The 19,052-nt window shown below is 40.8% G+C and overlaps 1 protein-coding gene across 12 annotated transcripts in view; it reads right to left on the bottom strand.

The window, feature by feature from the left end:
- Positions 1-19,052, bottom strand: part of EBF1 (EBF transcription factor 1) — a 334,576-nt gene that overhangs the window by 22,353 nt on the left and 293,171 nt on the right. For all 12 annotated transcript variants that reach the window (XM_038414384.2, XM_038414382.2, XM_038414385.2 and 9 more), the window contains exon 11: positions 15,848-15,936. In XM_038414384.2, coding sequence (XP_038270312.1) covers positions 15,848-15,936 — 89 coding nt within the window. The remainder of the gene's footprint in view (positions 1-15,847; positions 15,937-19,052) is intronic.

The following is a 19,052-nucleotide window of genomic DNA, read 5'->3' as shown; positions in this document are numbered from 1 at the left end:
GAGGTCAGCCTCTCATCCATCTAGATCATCTAGCTAGTAGCTGCCATTCACTATATTTCCATCCATCCAGATCTTATATTACTTGAGCTGGAAGATGTCCATCCTGTTTGGAACTTGTTAACTGTTACTTGAAGGAACTGCCATCATCAGAAGCTGAGTGATTCTCTGGCATCTTTTACAGTCTCTCTTTCCTGATTATCAGGAAAAGAACACACTGCAAGGAAGTAAAGAAGGATATCCTCCATAGAATATCAGTCTGAAACACTGGTAAGATTAGGAAACAGTACAATTTTTCATATTATAGAGAAAGCGCTACCACTGATCTCTAGAAGGTAGGGACTCTATCAACAACTCCATCTCCTTAATTATGCAATCCAATCTTCCATACCATGATTAATTTGCCAGGAAGGAAACCTTGGGTGCCCCTAGTGGGTCACTGGAACACAAGGTAAATGGTGTCCAAATCAAAAATGGGTAACTCCAGGAGTGTTCAACTCAGTGGCTCACAGAACACAACCATCTTCCTTGAAGAGAATGCCCAGCTCCCATTAGAATACAGTGGACCTGATTCGATTCTAACTTATATTGCCTGCAATGGGGTTATTCCTCATTTACATAAGTGTCGCTGAAAGCATAATTGGACCAAGTATTGCTAAAGTTTAGAATCTTTTTTCTGCCTGAAATTTAAAGGATTTGAATAGCTATATTTTAAATTCATTTCACACAATGCATTGCACTTGCATTTACTGGGTGATGCATGCAGATGTACATTTTCAAAACAATGCAAAATCAGCTCTGAACCTCATTGCTTTGAAAATTTACCCCAAACTATTTGTATTGGCATCTAATATATTTTGAAGCAGATGTTGCTCACTGAGTTTATTGAGACTTTAAGGTTTGCTTTTCCTTTTTACATCTGTAAGATTTCCTGATAGCTCTTAAATCAGGTACTCTCAATGGTAATTCCTTAAAAACAGCTGCAGATGAGAGTGGCCAAAAAGGAAAAGTGTTAATCTTGCTCTTATCTTGATCATTCTATACCCTATGTATTTTTGTAAAGTTGTCAAAGTTCCTTTATGGAAGAATAAGAATGTTTTGAATTATTTGGAGGGCATGGACTTATGTAAACATAAAGAGAATTTGATAGGAATGGCATTGTGAGTGCCTAGACATTGTATTGTGAGACATTTGATTAAAAATACAGGGCTAGCTCTTTCATAATCCTTACTTGGAAGCAATTTGTATATCCTATTAGAAAGAATTATGAAAAATACTTGGGGCCAAAGTTTCAGATAAGACTTGTAATTTTGCAGGTGTACATTGTAGAATATAGAGAAATGATTAACTTCTTTGTGTGTGTGAAACATATTTGCACTTGCAAATCAAGTAGGTTGAAATCTCTATTTTATCACTTGCATGCACAATTGTTTGCACCGAGAGGCCAGGTTCAAATCCCCTTTAAAATGCTGGCCCTCCAGGTCAAATCAGAAGTGTAGTGGGTGACATGGTCCACTTCACTGGATTTAAGTCTATAAAAGAATCTAATTATAATTAGTATTACAAGGCAAGATCCTCAGCTAATGTCTATCAGTATAGCTATCTGGCATTCAAAGTGTTAATTATATATGAATTGGTTTTTACTTAATTATTTCATCTTCTGAATTTTGTTTTTATTGGTGTATTTATCTTTATGAATATTTGCTGTTGATATAAAAAACCTGTATGATTGACTAGATATTTTCCAGAAACAAGATATAAACTCATATATATGGAATTCATTTAAAATCCCCGTAAAACAATTTTAATTAAAATAAAAATAACGTAAGTATGAAGTACTGAGATGAGAGGAATTTTCACTTTTTTGGTCCAACGGTGAAGAGTTTTTGGGTTGTAAATCTACCATAAGAAGAGTTTCTGGTTAGGCACTGGAGTACATGTTAGCTTTTAATGGTGGAATGAAAAGTGAAAAATAAGCAGCACTGAGATTTTGACCTACAATGATATTCCACTATGTTCTGCCCAGAGCGAGTGCATAAAAATGTTGAAATAGAGACTGGAATAATGTTGATCGGTTTTAGCATTACAGTTAAAACACTGCTCAGTCATAACCCCTACAAATGAGTATGTTCACTTACATTTTATCATCAGTATAATTGAAAAAAGTCTCTTGAAAGGGGCATTCTCATTACAATGAAGGACCACTTCAGACCCAATTGAAATGAAAAGAAAGAACGTAGATTAGGTGTAGATACCAAGTGGTAATTTCTAGGAAAGCATAAAATGCCAAATGTGTAACAATTATATTTTACAACTATGTGTTCAAAGGACTTAATAGTACTTTATGGCATAAAGAGGCTTTAGCTCTAGCAGAACTACTTCAGTGAAGTGCTTCCTAGCTTATCTTGTTAAAAGACTTTTTCAACTTTCTTGCTTACTGGAAACAAAAGACTCCCCCCACCCCCAAATATAGGCCCTTAAACACCTCGTGCAATACCCAGTCAAATGCTTTACAGAAGTCTGCGTCTATTACATCAACACTATTACCTTTATCAGCCAAACTTGTAATCTCATAGTTAGTTTGACAAGATCTATTTTCCATAAAGCCTTGTTGATTTGCATTAATTACATCACCCTCCTTAAATTCTTTATCAGTCAAGTCCCCGTATCAGCTGCTCCATTATCTTGCCCAGGATTGACATTAGCCTGACAGTCTTGTAATTACCCAGGTCATACCATTTAGCCTTTTTAAATATTGGCACAACAGTAGCTTTCATCCAGTCTTCTGCAACTTCCCCAGTGCCCCAAGACTTATTGAAAATTAACATTAAGAGTCCAATGAGATCCTCAGCCAGCTTTTTAAAACCTTTTGGATGCAAGTTATCTGGACCTGATGCTTTAAAAATGTCTAACTTTAGTAGCATCTGTTTAATATCCTCCAGATACTTGTAGAATGGAACGGGTGTTATCAAAACAAGGAGTAATGGTCTCAAGTTGCAGTGGGGGAGGTTAAGGTTGGATGTTAGGAAAAACTTTTTCACTAGGAGGGTGGTGAAGCTCTGGAATGCGTTACGTAGAGAGGTGGTGGAATCTCCTTCCTTTGCGGTTTTTAAGGTCAGGCTTGACAAAGCCCTGGCTGGGATGATTTAGTTGGGGATTGGTCCTGCTTTAAGCAGGGGGTTGGACTAGATGATCTCCTGAGGTCCCTTCCAACCCTGATATTCTGATTCTATGCTCACCATTCAATGAGACTGTATGAGCTGTTTTTGCCCAAATACAGAATAGAAATATTTATTGAAGACTTCTACCTTTTCTGCATTATTGATAGTTCTACCATTTCCATCTAGTCATTGGCCAATACCATTGTCCAGATTATTTTTGTTTCTAATATACTTTAAAAACTCCTTCTTATTGTCCTTAACTTTCTCCTTGTGTCTCTTGGCTTCCCTTATCATTTTTTTTTACAATTCCTAACTTCTGATTTATATTCATTACTGTCAACTTCCCTTCCCCTCCCCCATTTGTTATATATACACACACATATACACACACACTTGTTTTTTTATAGCTGCGTTCACTTACTTTCTAAACCGGGTTGGTTTTTTTAACAAGCGTGGCCTTCTTCCTCAATTATTGCTTTTGGGGCATCTAATAAGGTGTTCTTAAATGATTCACAATTACCATTCACATTTTTCTGATTAAATTTTTCCTGCCAGCTGATTTCAGTTGGATAAAGTATAGTTCCCTTGACGGCTCTGTGATATGAAAATAGGTATCACATTTCATACCAGACAAGGCTCCATTTTCAGTGGTGAATGAAACAATCACTGTTTTATAGTTGCTCTCAGAGTTGATTGGAAAAATACCAGCAACAAATTTCACAGGAATGTTTCAAAATTTTTACTGCTTTTCCAAAATATCTCAGAAATTCAATAATTGTTTTCAAATGTCAAAATATTTCAGACAGCTATCAGGCAAGATGAAACCCCAAAAATGTAATGAAAATGATCAAATAGAGCCAAGATATTTTTCCAGTTGAAATGTCAAAAACTTGAAATTTAGAAAAGTTTGACCAGTTCCAGTCTGCAAAGTGCTTGGCAGTCCTTTGGGCTGCAAGTCAAAAAAAAGCTAACAGAATGTTGGGAATCATTACGAAAGAGATACATAGTAAGACAAAATCATGTTGCCTCTATATAAATCCATGGTACGCCCACATCTCGAATACTGCGTGCAGATATAGATGCTCCATCTCAAAAAAGATCTATTGGAATTGGAAAAGGTTCAGGAAAGGGCAACAAAAATGATGAGGGGTATGGAACAGCTTCTGTATGAGGAGAGAGAAATAAGACTGGGACTTTTCAGCTTGGAAAAGAGATGACTAAGGGGGGATATGTTTGAGGTCTATAAAATCATGACTGGTGTGGAGAACGTAAATAAGGGAGTGTTATTGACTCCTTCTCATAATACAAGACCTAGAGGTCACCACACAAAATTAATAGGCAGCAGGTTTAAAAGAAACAAAAGGAGGTATTTCTTCATACAACACACTGTCAACCTGTCAAACTCTTTGGCAGAGGATGTTGTGAAGACCAAGACTATAACAGGTTCAAAAAAGAACTAGATAAGTTCATGGAGGATAGGTCCATCAGTGGCTATTAGCCAGGATGGGCAGGGATGGTATCCCTAGCCTCTGTTTGCCAGAAGCTGGGAATGAGCGACAGGGGATGGATCACTTGATGACTACCTGTTCATTCCCTCTGAAATACCTGGCATTGGCCACTGTTGGGAGACAGGATATTGGGCTAGATGTACCATTGGTCTGACCCAGTATGGCCATTCTTATGTTCTTAAGATACTATATCAAGATAAAATGATGAGGATATCACCATTAATGAGCAGACCTATAGCTCATCCTACTGTGGGGATTAAAATAAAGACGACTTCTGAAATTCCTGTATCTTCAGTACTGTGTATATGAAACAAAATTACATTACATAGGGTGGCACAGCTTTATATAACATTCCAGTGTACCTTCTCCATCTTCCACTGTCCAATATATTAATGTGAACACAGATCTATCATGAAAACAAAGCCAAAATGCATACCCTTGTTTACAGAGATAGCATGAGATTGTACACTATTGTACTTAGAAGATGTTTCAGTCCAGAGGAGGTATATCACCATAGGTTACATGATTGACTTTTACAACAGAAAGAAAAGACTGTACTCAAACAACTGTTATTGCCTCAATGGAAAAAAAATCAATGAAAGTAAAATGAACAAGAGATTTTTCTGAGTTGCCGTTAATACAGCTGAAGAGCTATGGATATTAAAAGGTCAACAAATAAATTAGTCCAAGTGTTATGAAATGAATGATTTGGCTTATAATTGTATTGAGAGCAAATTGTTCACTGCCTATTAGACCAGGTAATTTTTATCTATAGTGCCTCAATTACTGTTCCATAAGCAATAATATAGTTGTAAGAGCTGTTGGTTCGATCGAGTGACCTCTGAGAAGCTGGCTGGGACAGCTGACTTTACTATGATGGATCACTATACTTGATCTCCAAATGGTGCCAAACCTCCTTCCTATGAGAAGAGATCTCATAAAAGAAACATTAAGGCCTGATTCATTTTACCAAAATGTCTGAGTTTTCAAGTGTCAGCAGTTAAGTATAGATTGTGAAGCCCTGTATTTCTTAGAAGAATTATGACAATGGCACCGTATGCTTCTAGCACACACTGCTAAATGGCATCATGATGGTAAGAAGGATGCTCTCTGGCTGCTCAACTGGAGTGTGTTGTGAGAATTGAGAAATATGCAGTGATCATATTTTATATCAGAGAGTGAACCACTGTATATCACCTGTAACTAAGTTTAGAAATGGTAACTGTAGGCTGGCTCATTGACAATGCTTCACACTTCTAGAATGCCTTTCATCTGAAGATCTCAAAGTTCCTTATTACAAGAAAGAATGAAATTTCACAACACCCCCACAAGGTAGGTATTATTTCCCCAACACCCTGCATCACACAGAGCCTTGATCTCTGCACTCAGCATAGCCTAGTTATTTTCCTAGGCTGTTTCTGACAGGCCAGGCTGACCGAGTAGGTGGAGAGGTAAGGACCTTATTTGTGGAGAATGGGAAAACTTTGGTGGCTGACGAGGAAAGGTGCTTTTATAAAATATGTATAGGGCCCAGAGCCTGTATAGGAGCTCAAGTAACTGAAACAAACAAATATTACATAAAATATTTGCCCCATTTTACAGATGGAGAAACTAAGGCAAGGCTTGTCCAAGGTCAAACAAAAAGTTTGTGGAACAGCTAGATATAGAACTAAATTATTAATCCCCCAAACCATTCTGCTTCTTACTCAAAAGTAACAGATGATGCCACTTACATCTAAGGTTATAACATGGTCCCTACAGGTACAGCTAACATGAAGAGACAGTTTTTAGTGCATGAATTGCATAGGCAGTTACTGCAAATCTGCACACATATTTTGAACCTCATATGAATGTGTGCTAGGAGAGTATACCACTGCTTGTTCCATTTCCTATATAATTCTGTCGGCCTAATTGTGTACTGACTTCTCTGCAGAAGTGTTTGAAAATAACACAGTTGAGAACAAATCCTGCTGTTTTTCTCAAGTAAGAAAGGATTATTTATGAGAGTAAGGATTTGGCCCTGGTGTTCATGGAGGGAAAAAATGCGCTGAAAGCATACAACTGTACCCCCTGCATTCAGGGAGCGGAGGAACTAAACGAGTCTTTCAGTGCTTCTGTGGCGTGGGGCAAAGTGCATCCTGTGAAAGAGTACCATAGCAGCTGCACTCCCAGAGCTCCTCCAGGACATCATGCTGGTCTATGATACAATGGCCCCATGGGCTTCCGCGAGGGCAGTACCGATCTACACTGCCCCCTAAAGGGGCACAGTGCTGCTATGTCACTGTTCCTCATCCACATACGTATTGAGTTGAAGATGTGATGGCAAGCTCTGAATTGCTGAATAGTCCATGCATTAGAAACTAAAACAATAAAAACATAATTAGACTACATTGTACCATATACAACCAATTCCTGTTTCCATTGCTATGCCACTATATTTATGATAAATCACTAAACACAATTACTCTATTGGGAGGGCGATTTTCCATTTCATCTCCCCATTGAGCAAAAGACAGCTGTGTAACTTGGGTCTGAATTTCAATTTTATCAGCGTACAGTTGAAGTGAATATTATTTGGCACAATGCAGTGTACAACTGAGCCACTAAATGGCTGATTTACTAAATTATTATTAGATGAGCCCTTGCTGTTCCCGGTGAAAGCGCAGTCACTGTCTCTCTTCATGGTGCGTTCAAATTGTTCTGTGTTTAAATATTCAGCATGAGGCTAATGTGAACTGATGAACTGAGACAGCAAACATTCACTTTCAATACAGAGAGAGAGAGAGAGAGATGCAACATATCATGTGGCCTGCAGAGGTGAAAATGATTTATTTTTAAGGATGTTGCTGCCTACTTCCATTACTTTAAGATACTCTTAATTAGCATGGTGTTTGAATGAGTAATTCAGGGGTGTAGCAAAAACAGCTTCATGGTTATGGAGGCTTCAAAATTCCAATGAAGTGGTGCTTCAGTCTAATTCTCTCTCTCTCTCTCAGCAAAACCTTAGGAACGTATTTGCTGCCACCATCATTTCACAGTTCAGTGTGTGATTTGCAGCATGGAAGGAGCTTTAGCTGTGATCCTAACCTTACAATGAAATTTGGAGGATCAGCCTACAAATATGTTTGTGATATACTGTTTTGTAATTATATGACTTTTCCGGGGGCGGGGGGGGGGGAAGAAACTATTTCTTTACTGCCACCTGCTGGAGTTGACAATAACCCTTTGTCATACTAAAAGAACAAGCATCCTCACTTAGAGGGCAGTTACAGCAGGCACTTAAAATACTGTGATCCAAGACACTTACAGTAGATTAGAATTTTTTATTGGTACTGTGTTGCCATAACAACATGAAGACAGCAGATGACTTAAGCTAAGCTTGCAAAGCAAAAGGCTGCTCATCTGGCAGTTAAAATGAATACAGTTCACTTCACAAGTTCTCCATATGGACCCTTAGTGTATGGTAATGAGGATACCATATGGTGGAAGAAAATGCACAGAGAACAATTGTGCTCTATGGGATGAGTGCACTGAGTAGGAAGTTATGAGGAAACATGGGAGAGATATTTGTGTGTGTGCTCTGTAGCTCCAGGGCTCTTTCAGAGGGGGCTCTTTCTTTTCTTAATCCACTTCCTAATAGATACATATCTAGAAATGACAAAGAAACAAACTGCACATTTTGCAACATCATTCATCATAAACTGTCAGCTGTGTTTGTAAATCAGCTTGGTAAGATCTTATAAATTTGTAATTCTTAAAAGGTAACAGTGCTAAGTTTTTAGATAAAGCGCAGGGAAATTTAAGCACTTCTGACAAGCAGAAACATTAGTGGTAATCATTTTAAAAACAGTTGCATTTTTTTGCCTGCATGTTTAGCTATATATAATGCTGGAATGTATAAAAGCTTTAAAGGGGAGAGAGGGGGAAATGGAATAAATACTTTGTATTATATTTTCAAAAGGATCAAAAATAATTAATTGGAAGCATAAGTATTGCAAGATTTACACACACGTTCACACATGCACATACACTATTCACAGTACTAACCAGATCCTAAACCTGGTAAGACAGCTTGCTAAAGACTGCAAAGTCAATTTTGTACTACACATGCTTCATAAAAGATGAATATAAATGCATTAGTTAGACACGGTGAGCTAAATTAGAAGGTCAGGCAGGGCTGGAAGGGCTGAAAAATCACACAACCAATGACTGTAATTACTCTTTTTTTAAAGTCTATTAAGTGGTGTTGTTCTATCAAGACTCAGGGGTATAGGACATGAAGTACAAGATAAAGTAATGTGTATTTATTACTCCCACAGGATCAATTTACAAGATATTTTCAGCTCCATGGAGCAAAATACACAAATGCAGCTTTTGTTACTTTCCTCAAACTGGGGTTTATTTTCTCTAAAAGCGCTACTGCTTGAAGGAAACATGTTTACCTGGTTAGTGTCCTCCTGCCTCCATCATTTCATTGTTGAGGTTTTCTTTAAAAAAAATAGGGGAATCTAAGATCACAGTGATAATCCTTATTGGTTGTTCTAACAAGTGGCTCAAGTCACTCATCTGGAATGGGTTGATTTAATCTAGAGGGTCCAGACCCAATCTAGAAACCTGCCCTCGGGCAGGCAGAGTGAAGAAATGATGCATAGATCCATGTCATTCTGCGAGTCCGCACTTATTCAAGTTTTGTCACAGATTCTAAATGACACCATCTGCTCTAATCATTTGCTGAGTAAATGCTGACCCAATTATAAAGAAAACTCATTGAAATGTGTACACATGCTGCTGACCTTCGGAAAAGTAAGGGCTCCTTGCCAGAAATGTGTATATGACTCTGCCCTTCACTGTTTCTGAGCTCTCCTGTGTTTCAGACCCTACATAGTCCCAGAAAAAGAAAACTCCACACCCCACCGCAACACTTTGATCAGGATAGTGCCCTTTAAGGCTGAAAGTTTTCAAAGCTGCTGCCTAAGGCATTGGACTACTCAAATCTTGGTGGTTTTGAACATCTCCCACAAGGGTATGTCTACCCTGCACACACCTTATGGCAGCATGTAGACGATGTACACTGCCCAACCCCCCGAGTACTGGTATAAATAGCAGTGTAGAACTCCAGAAAATCCGTGCAAAGGTGCCAGGACCAGCTTTCGCTCTGCTCCCACGGCCCTGTACCAGCCTAGTGGTTAGAGACAGTCATCACATCTTACACATTCACTGTCAGCATAGGGAGTCCAACAGTAGGTTGTGGTCCCATGATCCACATCCTCCCCTCCAGCGTCTGTTCAGTACAAAGGTTTCTCTGATCTGGATCTAGGTCAGGATGGATTCAGGGTAAATCATTGTACTGTGGAGTTTCCTGCTGGGAAGGGCTCCCTGTAGATGGTGCCCAACTGATTGCTAATGGTGCCTTGTACAGGACACAGGCTGAATTGGCAGAGGAAGAAGAAATGCCCCTTAGATTATGTTTTATGGCTCAGGGACTGGCATGGGAGAGGGTCCATGAAGGAAGGTGGAACCTGGCAGTGGTATACTGCCTGACAGGCAAAGAGACTGCTGTGAGCTCCACTTTCTCCTCCACAGGGACATAAGCAGAAATAAAGCCCCTGTTCCGAGGATACGGTGTGCAGCGGAGGACAAGCAGGCTAAAGATGGATTGCTGGATTGTATCAGGAGGGTAGGATCTCTGACCCCTAGTGGGAAGATAAGCCACGTAGATACACTTGCTTCTCACATACCTAGTGAGCAATCACAATCTTAAGTATAGTGGTAGCCTGCAGTTGCCAACAATGACAAAAAAAACATACTTTGTGTTAGTTTGCACAGAGGAGTGATGTATAAAATAAGCATCAAGTTTTTACAGACAATCTTTTTTCCATTCATAGATTCCTAGTCCAGAAGGGACTATTGTGACCATCTCATCAGACCTCCTGTAGAACACAGGCCAGAAAAGAACCCCAAAATAATTCCTAGAGCAGAGCTTTTAGAAAAACATCCAATCTTGATTTAAAAGTTGTCAATGATGGAGAATCCATCACACATCTTGCTAAATTATTCCAATGGTTACTTACTCTCTGTTAAAAATGTATGCCTTATTTCCAATCTGAATTTGTCTAGCTTCAAAATCCAGCCATTGTTATATCTTTCTCTGTTAAGCTGAAGAGCCCATTATTGAATATTGGTTCCCCATGTAGGTATTGTAATTAATCACCCCTTAGCCCTTTCTTTTTTAGGCTAAATAGATTGAGCTCTTTGAGTCTACCACTACACAGTAGGCTTTCTAATCCTTTAACCATTCTCGTGGTTCTTCTCTGAACCCTCTCCAATTTACCAACATCCTTCTTGAATAGGGGGTACCCAAACTGGACATAATATTCCAGTAATGTCACAGCAGTGCCAAATACGGAGGTAAAATAACTTCTCTACTGCTACTCGAGAGTCTCCTGTTTATGTATCCCAGGATCGCATTAGCTCTTTTAGTCACATCACCACATTGGGAGCTCTCAGCTTCTGCTGATTATCTAACGCAACCTCCAAATCTTTTTCAGTCACTGCTTCCCAGAATAGAGTCCCACGCCCTGTCAGTATGGCCAAAACTCTTTGTTCCTAAAGTCTTGCAAGTCAAAAGCAACCAGAGGCCAATTCAGCTGAACCCCATCATCCCCAGCTCCCTGCCCCAGGCAGGAGACTATGCGTGGGAAGTTGCTGTGTGAGAGCTGTGAGGAAGGAGGTGTTTAAAATCTACCTCATAATGGAACCTGCTTTACAACTATCTGTGAAGTTGCTAGCATAGCTCCAGAATCTCTCAGTGCCTGCCCTAGATTTATCTTCAAGATTCGTGGTACAAAGCATGAAGAAACCTTAATAAATAAATGTGCATGTGATTTAAACCTCTTTACAGATTTCCACCAAACATGTGTGCAAGAACCAAGATGTGAGTGTGTGAGTGTGACAGAGAAAGTGATCGAACATACAAACACACATATTTCCCAGACCCAGGGAGTGGGCCTTCTCCAGTCTCCACCTTAGGGACTGTGATACAATCCCTCAGGTCTAGCATCCCACTAGTTCTCTTTATTTCTCTATGGAGAGCTCTTGCTCCCCGCAATCTGCCTCCCGGGCATGTTGACCAGGAAAGATTTCTACCCAACTTACCCCAGGTGCCTGAGCTGCCTCCAGGGCTAGAGGGTGTCCTCCACCACCCCAGTACTGGGTCTGCTCGTGGAATGTGTGTCCGGGCACATCTGTTAGTGACCCCTCTTGTCAGCTGGCTTCTTTCCCCTGATCTGCCCCTCTACATGAGGGGAGAAGCCTCCTCCACACAGCCGGTTGCTCTACCTCTCCATCCCCCCACACCAGCTTCCATTCCTGCTTCTCCAGAAACTCTACATTTAAAAAAAAAATCAGGCCAGATTTTCCATGAATCTCAGCACCCAGCAGCACCTCCTGTAACCAACGGTGGGGAAAGAGAGTCTGAACTCACTGTCGTTCTCAATGGCAGTTGCTGGGTGGGCGCCAAGCACTTTTGAAAAGCTGGTCCAGCAGTTTTAAAGCAAGAGGAGACCAAAGCTCTACAGTAGGATATCACAATCCCTGGGGCCACAGATGTTGCTGCTACATTCCTCCTTTGGAGCCCTGCAGAGCAGAGAGCGTGCACTAAGAGTCAGCATCACGCTCTCACTAGGACCACAGCTGCTTCCATTTCTTAAAAGATGTCTATTTCATCAATAACGCTTTAATGGAACAATGGCCTTCAATCCCTAAGGGCAGTTATGGAAACGTGTGTGTATGGGGGAGGGGGGCTTATGGAAAAGCACAGCATACAAGGCTCTTAATATACAGGAAGTGCTGATACATTGGGATGGCAATGGTTAAAAAATAGGAAAAGCAATATCTAAAGCTCTGAGCACTATTCTCCATTCCCTTCTCTGCCCCCCTCCCATTCTCCTTCTTCCCTCTTGGTGCTTCTGTCCATCTTAAGATCCAAAGCCAGATGGCCCACAACTCTCATTTAAGTAGTCACTGACAACTGCCTGCCATGGAATCCTGCCAAACCTTGCCTCGTTTTAATGACTACAAAAGAGCATCGTGCAGCATTCAGCCTGCACACAAACTCACTGATTCCTTGATTAGGATTCTGGAGCCAGCAAATGGTGTTGGGAATGAACCATCAGTGCCTCAAATGCAGAAGCTGACTCGTGCCAGCCCCTGTGCATGGCATATTAATGAGTCCTGAACTTGAGGCCGAACCTTCAAGCTGTCTCTAATGCAGCTGCCAAAGCCCCTTGCCTCCCTTTAGGGTCTTACAGGAACGTTGGTTCCATCCAGGGGTTCAATTATTCCTTGAAATAGGAAATTGGTAACTTCTTCACTGTCTGATTTACACAAGCTGAGATCACACCCGAAACATAGAAAAGATGATTTCCCTTGATTTAGCGACTTCATGGAAGACCAGTCAAGTAGGAGGAAACACACATAAGATGGCAGAAAAATGCTGGATTACCTGGACCACATTTTGGTAATCCCCGGAACCTTTCACTCAAGGATCTAAAAGCACCCAGCGAGCATTAATTATTTAAACCTCAAGGCACGCTTTGTGAAATATTAACATCCTTATTATACAGACTGGAACACTAGGGAACAGTGGTGCAGTGAAGTGGCTTGCTCAGAGTGCCTGGGGGTGGAGCTGGGAAAAGAGCTCAGGAATCCCGATCCTCTGCCCCACGCACTAACCATAAAACAACTCTTTCTCATGTCCCAGAGGAGGAAATGCAAACTATGCCCTCTTAGAAGATGACGGATGGAAGAGTGTGTTAAAAAAATAATGCAGGCAGCACAGCCAATAAATTTGCACCTGGGTGCCAATAGTTAGCAGCTCACGAGAAGTGGGACAAACCTGACGAGTCCAGATTTCATCCTGAACCTCTGCAAAAACACCACCACTATGGACTCCATGGCCAAGAACTGCAGCGAGGGCCAAACCTGTGGGTTGAGAAGGAAATGCTCCCCCTTTCAATCTGCCCTCTTGCCTGCTGGGCTAGCATGTGGTGGAAAAGCCCTAATTCAAGCAATTTGCGGTTAGTGGACTCAGCTCTTATGCATGGGCTGCTTTTAACAAGGTAGAAATTCAGACATTCTCTGTAGTATTTCTCACACCTGAACCTCAAAAAACTTCTGCTGCCAGTTATTCTAGTGGATTCCTTGCTGTCACAATGAGAAAGGCCATAATGTAACTGAGATGAGTGTCAGAAGAGGTAGATGAATAAGTAAAATTAGATTTTCCCATACAAAAAGGTTAGGTTCTTCCGATGCAGTAAGAGCCATTGTTTCATACTAGGAGCGTGCAAATCGCTAGGGCTCAGATTCTGGCATGGGCAGAGCTGCAGTGAACCCAAACTTGACCCAAACTCAAATTGCACAGCCATATCATACCACTGGCCCAGGAGGGCACATGCTGCAGTAGCCCATCCATAAGCATTCGTGCCAGAGAGGAGATTGATAGCCCATTGCAATATCAAATCTGCTAACCCAAGCTGAAAATGTTTGGCCCTAATTTACATTTGATCTGTTATTTAAAAACAGAAAACAAGGCCCTGCTATTTCATTGGAAAGTTGAATCCATAGCAATCTTATAACTTCTGCACCCTTTAGGCTTGCAAATCCGGAGTGCATCATAACCATGTTGTTATTCTCTGGAAAACAGCTTCTCTCAGTGGGCATCCTTGGCTGCAGAGCTATGCTGCAGTCACAAAAGCCTCGTGCAGAAGTAGGATGCTGTTTATCCCTAGGGAGGATTGCACCTCTGAGGAAGCAGTCCAAGGTACAAAAGCATGCTGCAAACCTGTCTAAAAATCATGCGGATGGGGGGAGAGAGAGGTAGGAGAAAAGTGTTTTGAGGGCAAATGAAACCAATGAAAAATGATGCTCCAGGACAGCGTGTTTTCTTCTAATTTCTCAGGAGGCAGGAAGGAAGGGCAAAAAAAACAAAACAAAAAATCCAGGCACCAATGCCTGAAGCCTTTCCAATCGAAGAGAATGGAGAGCTAACAAGACATTTAAAATAACTCATCTAATTTCATTTCTGTGTCAACAGATAGTAAGTACATAATAACATGATGATGCTTATTAACTCTTTTCCATTTCAAAGCATTTCACCAGCACTATCAATGCTCACAACGGAGCTATGAGATATCCCAATATTAGAGCTCAGGAGACTAATGCAGAAAAGTCAAGGGATTTTACACATGGGTACAGAGGGAGTCAGTGTCAGGATAAAACTTGGAATTTCCCAATTCCCTTCTGCCCAACCACTTACTGTTCAAGGACTGAAGTCAATGGCATGTTTTTTCCAATGACTGTGAAGGGCGCACACCTGATCGTTAAGCCACTTGACCACATCTCTCATCAGGCATTGCAAAAACTTCCCCAAACACCCTGTGCTGGATAGTGGCAAGTTGCACAGTGGGATACCAACCCACACTGCACTGCACTCTGCATCGATACAAGCGCTCCCAGTGAGGACACTCCCTGCCAACGCAAGGAGCCAAGTGTGCACGTGCACAAGTGAGGTAATAACTGCGGCGGCTGTATGCCAATGTAACTTAGGTTGACGTAATTCTGTAGTGTAGATATGATCTGATTACTTCAGGGTTACTGAAACAATTGCATGTACTATTATTATATTAAATGGAGACACATGGCTGAACAGAAAATGACACATACTCACAGTGGCTTGTGCTCCTCTGATTTATACAATGGTAGAGTTCTCAGGGTAATTTTGCAAGATATGACTGCAGTACTAGACACTGCTAAGACAGACGCCATCTAGCTATCCAGGTCTAACTTTGCTGAAATGTACAGAAGGCCTGTGTTCCCAAATACCCACAATACCCCATGCTGGTGTAGAGCGTTCCTGAACATTATTACCTGCAGTGGACAGACTAGTTCCAGTTGTGTTGCAGGCCATGTGAAATATCCCAGAAGGCTTCAACGAAGGTTTGTTAGTTGAACCTTCTGGGCTGAGTGTTTATGTGAGCTGCCACTGATGCCAAACCAGGACATTACATTAACAGGAAGACTGGTGGGTTCCTTTGGTAAAGATCAAAGTGCTTATTTTCAAACAAACACTAGGAAGGCCCACCTTTGCCATATTTTAAAAAAACAACAAAACTTGGTGCTGACCTTTGGCAAGCGTTCGGGGTCGCCAGGGTGCCGTGGGATAACCTTCTGTAACCTTTGGAAACCGTAGTCAATGGTGGGTTCGTTCAGGGCTGAAACAACAACAACAAACATCATGAGATGACAAACGTCAAGCAAGGAGGCTCAGTCATGCTGGGTAACAATTGGCAATGCATCGCCAGATCAGAAAATGATCAGAGCGAAATCTCTCATTGCTCTTTTTTACTTAAATCAGCAATGACTGTGAAGTCTTGCTTCAAGCACTGTTTGAGGTTAGTTTTGAGGCTTTGGTTTAAAAAGAAACAAAACCTTCCTGCTCAAGTATCTGTGACAAGGTTGCTGCAAAGTTTCAGGGCTTTGTAAACAGCTTCTGAGTAAGGAGCAATTACTATCTCTGAAAGCCTTGATAAATTCATTTGATAAATGCTTTGCACCCCGCATTTCATTTGTTTCTCTTTTCAAGTTAGAAGGAAAGTCCCTTTTCATTGGAAGACAAAAGGACAAAGATAGGAGACTCGCATTCTCACATGCTATTATGTATTCAGTACCAACTGTATGTAGAGATCATGTGCTTTTGTGCACTTTTGTCATGGCAAGGGCTCAATTCTGCATTCACTGAAGTTAACTGCAAAATTCCCATTGACTTCAGTGGTGCAGGATCAGTCCTCAAATTATCAACACCTGAACTGACGCCCACCGAGTTTATTTCATTTAACATTACCATTCGCCTTTTTAAAGTTTTATCCACAGTCATCAAGGCGAAGGAAAAGGGGAGGAAGAGGAAGATTTAAATTCTCCTGAGAATGTGGCATTAATAGCACTGATAGAGGTCCTGATTCAGCACAGCAGCTGAGCACTTGCTTAACTTTAAGCATGTGCTTCAGCCCATCCCTATTCGACAAAGCATTCAAGCAAGTGCTTAATATGGTGTTAGTTGTGAATGTTTAGAACCACGCTTCAGTGTGGTCACTAGGGGGTGCACATTACAGAGGTAAGACCCTGTGAAAACAGGAAATAAAGACGTCTTGCATTCACCTTGACCGTGGTGTACTGGGTCTCTATCATCTCCACACTTAATTTAAAACATTGAGGTCAATGGAACTTAAGTGCATGTTTAGAGTTTGAGCATGTGTTTAAGTGATCTGCCAGGCTGGAACCAGAGTCAGGCACTCTCAAGCCTCCTTTCACAGTTGTCAGCATATCTTGGCCTCTCCTAACCAACACCTGCCCTTTCAGTCTCTGACCTGTCCTGAACTGTGAATGCACCTTGCATTGACTTCTATGGTGGCTTCATTATGAGGACTATTATCTTCTTGTGACTAGAGTCACACCATCTAATTCATTTCAATGGATTTAGGGTCAGATTCTGCAACTCTTACTCACACTGAGTAGTACTTTACTCCATGAGAAGCAAAATGGGACTGCCATGAAGGTAGGGTATACAACTACTCAATCTGGGTAAGAGTGGAAGAATCTTGCCAGAGTTTTTTATTTTTAATAAAAGGCCATTTCAATATCTGTTTATTTTACATCATCAGTAAGTTACAGTTTACAGTAAGCACACATATAGTATAAAAGTAATATCACTGATTTGATTTTAACCAATCCCACTGTCCCTACAGCCAATCTTCTGCCAAATAGGCCAGGTGTTAGTCCACTCTAGGGTGTTCAATTTCTCTTAATTCTTTTATTCTTGGCAACCACATTTCTAAGGTGGGTATTTGATTTTGCAAAGGCTCAGATTCTCATACCCTTACTCACCTAAAATGAATCAGGAAGTTTCTCTAGCATCATAACAGGAATCTTTTGGGTGTATCCCTGAAATAACTCTTGCAACAATGTTTTAACATCAGACCAGCAGTCTTTCAATACAAGATGTTCCCCAAGTATTAGGGCATCCCTCCACAATACAATGACAAAATTGGGGGCGGGGGTGGTAACTGGCTAGGTGATAGTAGTACTACTGAAAGGGATCTGGGGATCACAACAATGTGATGTGGGAGCTAATAACATTCTGGGGTCTACGTGTTACCAGTGAGGCCTCAGCTGGAGTACTGTGTCCTGTTCCGGGCACCACACTTCAGGAAAGATGTAAACAAACTAGAAAGAGTCCAGAGGAGAACAACAAAAATGATAAAAGGTTTAGAAAACCTGACTTATGAGGAAAGTTTAAAAAAAATTGGATGTTTTAGTCTTGAGAAAAGAAGACCAAGAGGGGACCTGATAACAATCTTCAGCTATATTAAGGGATGTTAAAGAGGCCTGTGATCAATTGTTCTCCATGTCCACTGGAGGCAGGACAAGAAGGAAAAGGGCTTAGTAGCAAGGGAGATGTAGTTAGATATTAGGAAAAATGTTCTAGCTATAAGGATAGTTAAGCACTGGAATAGGATTCCAAGGGAGACTGTGGAATCCCCATCACTGGAGATTTTTAAGAACAGGTTACACAAACACCTGTCAGGGATGGTCTAGCTTTACTTGGTGCTGCTTTAGTGCAGGGGGCTGGACCTGATGACTTCTCAAGGTCCCTTCCACTCTGCATTTCTATGAGTCTATATCCTGCTATAAACTTTGCATCTATGTTGTTTTGTTAGACTGACATGCAGAAACATCCAAGCATACTATTTCTCTTCATGATCGAGAACAGGTAATATAACAGCCTTCCAGTCCTCTGGATATTTTCCTTGTTTCCATTTCCCAGTCTAGCCTCATATTGTCAGCACTGCCATGTAATTTTGTAGAAAAATCTAGACACAATGTACTTATTTTTTAAACCACTGATCTCATTATTTAGCAATTTCCTTATACTGCCCTTCATTGCAGATACGTCTAGCTTAAACTGTATTTAATTCTTCTGATAAATTATTATTTATTATAAATAGCTCAACTGTGAGACATTAAACAACATCCCTACAGTTCTAATAGAGATTTCTCTTGCAGTTGTGTTAAAAGATTTTAGCTAGGTTCTGTCAAGTACATTTCTTCTGCATGGCAATCTAGTTTTTTCCCACTTGCCCCCTCTCCATCTTTTCTGAAAGTAGTTACTAAGTTCTGGGATATTATAAATGGAGGCCAGTTTTGAAATTCCTCTCTGAGGTACTAGTCATTTTCTCATATCTTCCCACACTTTCAACACATTAGAAATCCATAGAGTATTTCCTGGGACTATTTTCTAAACTGGAGAACCAAAAAAAGAGTAACTGTGGTC

This window comes from Dermochelys coriacea, chromosome 8 (assembly GCF_009764565.3).
Source record: "Dermochelys coriacea isolate rDerCor1 chromosome 8, rDerCor1.pri.v4, whole genome shotgun sequence".
NCBI lineage: Eukaryota > Metazoa > Chordata > Testudines > Dermochelyidae > Dermochelys > Dermochelys coriacea.
Note: the sequence above shows the minus strand (reverse complement) of the source record. Positions and strands in the feature narration are given on the sequence as shown.